The sequence below is a fragment of the Zalophus californianus genome, chromosome 6 (genome assembly GCF_009762305.2).
Source record: "Zalophus californianus isolate mZalCal1 chromosome 6, mZalCal1.pri.v2, whole genome shotgun sequence".
Lineage (NCBI taxonomy): Eukaryota > Metazoa > Chordata > Mammalia > Carnivora > Otariidae > Zalophus > Zalophus californianus.
Genome location: NC_045600.1, coordinates 24970570 through 24975452, shown reverse-complemented (window position 1 = coordinate 24975452; position 4883 = coordinate 24970570). Strand labels below are relative to the sequence as shown.

General features: G+C 62.9%; 1 protein-coding gene across 1 annotated transcript; it reads right to left on the bottom strand.

Annotated features, from left to right (window-relative positions):
* Positions 1-233: 233 nt before the first annotated feature.
* Positions 234-4438, bottom strand: IRF2BPL (interferon regulatory factor 2 binding protein like). The gene has a single exon (XM_027570943.2). It carries the CDS (start codon positions 3454-3456, stop codon positions 1081-1083), a length of 2376 nt encoding a protein of 791 aa, XP_027426744.2. The 5' UTR covers positions 3457-4438; the 3' UTR covers positions 234-1080.
* Positions 4439-4883: the final 445 nt, after the last annotated feature.

Sequence of the window (4883 nt, the reverse complement as noted above, 5' to 3'; positions counted from 1 at the left end):
GATGCAGAAGAGTAAATAGAAATTGCTTAGTCAGCAACTGTCCCGCCCCAAGAGGTGAATGTAAATTGCCAGGGGAGGGGCAGTCCCCCAGCACAAGGCCTTCCACAGATGCCACCTTCTTGGAAGGATTTGCAGCGGTACCAGCATTTATGTTGTATGTTGGTAGGGAAGCTGTCCCCTATGTTGGAACTATGTGGCCTTAGCTCTAGAAAAACACACTTGCTGACTCGGGGCAGAATTAATATCAATTGAATTTATTACAAGTTACTAAGCTCCAAGGCACATTACAGTGTTCTGTTAACTACAGAAATGTATAAAGGACAAACAGAGCAGTTCCCCATGTCTAGCATTTCGCTCTACTGTTCAAAAGCATCCGTGCATCAATAAAGCAAAAACAAAACAACACGTGAAGATCCAACACATTCAGGTCAGTAGAAACAAACCAAAACATTTTCCCTCACAAACTTGCAACAAAAAACACCCCACCCCCCCCGACACCCCCCTTGCCATTTTGCAAACGAAACAGAAAAACAAACAAAACAGAACAAAATGGAACAAAATAAAGTGAAGACTTCAACTCTTGGGGCTGTTTAGAAAGAAGCTTTCACCATTTTATAGCATCTTTTTTTTTTTTTTTAGGCAGCAACACTGGCCTTGGCAAAAAAAAAAAAAAGTCATTTTCTTTTGTGTGTTTTTTTTTTCCTTTCAGAGAGTGCATAACATTTACAAAAATACACACCAGCAGCAGTCGTTGCTAAGGGCTATTAATTCTGTACCTAGGCAAACACTCTGCCACCAAATAAATGCTAACGAAATGATGCAAATGACCCAACCAATATTATACTGCTTAACACAAACCAGCTTATCCTTCAAATGAAGAAGTTACATACCTTTTGTTTCAAAATATAGAAACATACGACGAAAATAATGTCTATACATAAGACTAACTTTTTGCAGTTTGTTATATTCACAATTCTACATCTTGGGAGTGAGGGAAGGGAGGGTCGCTGCGGGTGGGGGAGGGGCCCTCTGGATCGGAGAGGAGCTGGTCAGGGGCAGAGGAGGTGGCGGTCTTGTGGTTCAAGGGTCTCTCTCCTTTTTCACTTTAACATCTCCAGCTAAGATCGTTGCGATTTCGCCCTGCATGAAGGCCCAAGGTACATTCGACCCAACCAGGGGGCATTTCTCTCCGCTGGGGCAGTACACCTCGCCGGTGGCCCCCTGGGCCTTGATACTCTCTCTAGAGCAAGGGAAACAGAATTTGTGGCTGGGGACGGATGGGCACTGAACGAAATGCGTGTCCTCCAAACGTTCGTGGCAAATGGTACAGCAGAGGGGCCCGCTGTTGGCCATAGGGGAATCCGGAATGTTTTGGGGGTGCACTTGGTCCATGCCCGGGTGGGTGCTAGGCGGCGGGGGCGCCACCTGTAAATTCAGGTCCCCGTTCCGTGATGCCAAGCGGCGCTGCCCGGGCACGGAGGCCGGCGACACCGGGCTGCTGCTGTTGCGCCTCGCGGACGCAGTGGTGGAGTGCACGGAACTGCCGTCCTTGGGGGAGTGCGCCGTGCCCAGAGTGTCCGCCACCGACATGAGGGCGGCCATGGGGGACGGGCCGTTCTGAGGGGCTGACTCGGGCGGCGTGGTCCGGTTGGAATGCGGTCCCAGGGGCGGAGGCGGTGGGGGCGGACCCCCGGCGGCATGGCCCGGCGCCGCAAAGCCCCCGGCCGACATGGTGAGCTTTAGTGCCTCGCTCTGGTTCGCCATCCACTGCTGCCTCTGCTGCTCCTCGCCCAGTTTTAGGGCGCCCTCGGCGGAGTCCGGGGGCTCGGGGGACGCCTTCCTCTTGCGAAGGCTGGCGGCTGTGCCCCGGCCCGAAGGGGTGGCGGGCGGCAGGGCCCCGGTACCCGGGGGCGCGCTGGGGGCGCGGCTCAGACTCACCAGCGCCGTGGGCAGCATGGGGCAGCTGGCGTCCAGGTAGGGCTGGGGCAGCATGTCGGCGCCAGGCACGCCCTCCTTGAAGAAGCGCACGGCCTCAGGCAGCAGGTCTCCGAGTAGGCGCCAGTCCCCAGAGCCGTGCTTCTTCTCGTACTCCAGGTACTTGAAGCCGGAGGAGAGACCCCGGCCGAAGTCCTTCATACAGTCCTGGTACATCTGCTTGGCCACACCAGATGCGCTGGAGTACACGTTGCCTGAGCCCGTGGGGTACTCAATGAACAGCTTCAACTCGTAGTCCATGCCGGGCTTGGAGACAGCATCGAAAGCGAAGACGCGGCCCAGCAGCGAGTGGTCCTTCTTGAAACGCACCTCGTAGGGCGTGCAGCCGGCCAGCGTGAGCAGCGTGTCGCGGACCATCTTGGGCTTGTTGGCCCACTCCTCCGCGCGGTTGCGCAGGCTCTCGCTCAGCTCGGCTAGGGCCTCGGCGTTCCGCTGCTTCTCCTTCAGCTCGCGCTCCTGGTCTGTGCTCGAGACCGAGCCGGGCCTTTTGCCGCCAGCACCCACACCCACCTCCGCCACTGACGACGAGGTCGAAGACGACGCCGAGGACGACGCGGTTGATACGCCCGGGGCGCCTCCAAGACAAGCGGGGCCCCCGGGCGCCCCTGGGGGCGCGGGCGTCGGGGGCCCACGGCTGCCCAGGCCGTGGGGCGGCGGTGGGGGCAGCACGGCGGCACTGGCCGGGCCGTTAAGTAGCGTCTGCGGCAGCAGGTTGGGGGGCACCGTGAGCTGGGGGCCTCCACCACCCCCCGGGTTGGGCAGCCCCGTCACCAGCCCACCGTGCGTCCCGCGCCGAGATGCCACTGACGCCGCGGCTGAAGATGAGTTGGGGCTCTGGCGGTTCAACTCCGGGGGTCCCTCCTCCGGTGTCGGCTTGGGGAAGCCATTGGGGCCCCCCAGGCCGTTGGGCAGCCGCGCCGCGTGGCTGCTGCTTCCCAGGCTCACCGGCGGTGGCGGGTACTCGAAGCGGCTGCGCTGCTCAACTGCGGCGGCGGCGGCGGCGGCGGCGGCGGCGGCGGCAGCGCTCAGGCCATAGCGCTCCAGGCCGGACGGGGCCGCCAGCACAGCGGGCTTGCTGGAGCCATCGACGTGGTTGAGCTGTTGTTGCTGCTGCTGCTGTTGCTGCTGCTGCTGCTGCTGCTGCTGCTGCTGTTGCTGCTGCTGTGCGGCGGCGGCGGCGGCCGCTGCAGCCGCCGCCGCCTCCTTAGCCGACAGGGCCACCGTCTTGACCCCGACGGGCGGCGGCGGCCCGGGGGAGCGGCCGTCCTGAAAGCAGCCGTGCGCCCGCTTCAGCTGGCGCGCGGTCTCGATCACGAACTCGATGCGATCGGCGCCCTCGTAGTTGACGCAACCGCGGCATACGGGTTCCGAGAAGTCCCAGATCATGGCCCAGGGCATGCGGGGCAGGTCGCACAGGTAGCAAGACTGTCTCCGGGACGAGGACACCTGCGCCGCCGACATGATGCCGGCCCTGGGGAAGGTAGGCCCCCGCCCAGGCTGTCTCCGCCGCGCCTTCTCCTCCGGGAGGACTGGCCGGCTGGGGAGGGAGTCCGGCTGCGGGGGAGGAAGGGGGGGCGAGAAAGTTCTGCCCCAGGGGCTGGAGGGAGCGCGAGTCTCCACCGCCCGGCGCAGCGCCTCTCCGCGGGGGCTCCACCGCCGGGGCGGTGGACGAGTTCAGCCCGCTCCTCGCCCCCACCTCCTACTGCGGCTGTGTCGTCGGGAGGGGAGCTCAGGAGCCTTCTTCCTGGTGCCGCGGACCCGGGCTGGAAGCTCCGGGCCCGAGGGGAGGGGGCGAGGGTGCCGGGTGCTGGCCGCCGTTGGCTCTTGGCCCCCTCCCCGGAGTGGCTGGTGCTTGGAAGCTCGAAAGGGGCTGTCTCTTCCTTTCCCCTGGGGGCCCCCCTACGAGCTGCGTCCTCTCCCCGCCAGGCTCCCTGGGGCGAAGGCTAGAGGGTTCAGTGCCACCCGGTGCCCGGGTCCAATCTTGCTGAAGTCGCCGCTTCCCCGGAGGGCCGGGGGTTGGGAGGGGGTGGCAGGCGAGAGGAGCTTCTCCCCTCCGCAGCGTCGGCCGTTCCGCTGGCGGCGGCTGGGTTTGCACGGCCGGAGGGAGCCGCCGCGGCCACTGCTTCCAGGACGCACGAGAGCAGAGGAGAGGAGCGCGCGCACACAGGCTCCGGCCGCCCGCAGGCCTGGCCGGCGCCCGGGCCGCCGCGGCTGGCGGCGCTCACGTTGGCTGCAGGGCGCTCGCGCGGCGCCTCGGCCCGGGTCGCATCCCTTCCCGCTCGCACTCGCCCGGAATGTGGGGTTGTGATTGTTACTCTACGTTCCGGAGGCGCGTCTCGGCGCTCCCGCTCGCGCTGCGGCTCGCGCTGTCCCCGGCTTGGCCGCGCGGGATGCCGCCCGGGCGGAGCGCTGACGTCACCGCCATGCTCTGCACCAGTTCTCCCCCCTCCCTCCCCTTTACACTTCCTCTGTCTGTGGAGCCCACTTGTTGCTCAGGAAAGGCGCATGCGCGGCAGGACGCCCAGATTCCTCCCAGTCGGCCCCGCCCCCGCGCCTCCGCCTTCCCCTCCCCCCCCCCCCACCGTGTGTGTACAACAGCTGAGGCCCTGCGAGCTAATGCTGGACGTCCTGGACTGGGGGGTGGAAATTAAACAGACGATGACCTTTCCTTTCCCCGCCCGGCTTTCCCAAGTAAAAACGCATTTAAAAACCACAAGCGTCATTTCCGATCCCGCTCCCCACCCCACCCCGAGCAGTGCATTTAAATGTCCAGTTTCAAGATTTTCATTGCGAATTTCTTCTAGGGTATTACTCATTTCGTCTGTAATCAAACCCCCCCCCCCGTATGGATGTTGCATTCATTGCTACTACTGATGCCAAAGCACCTG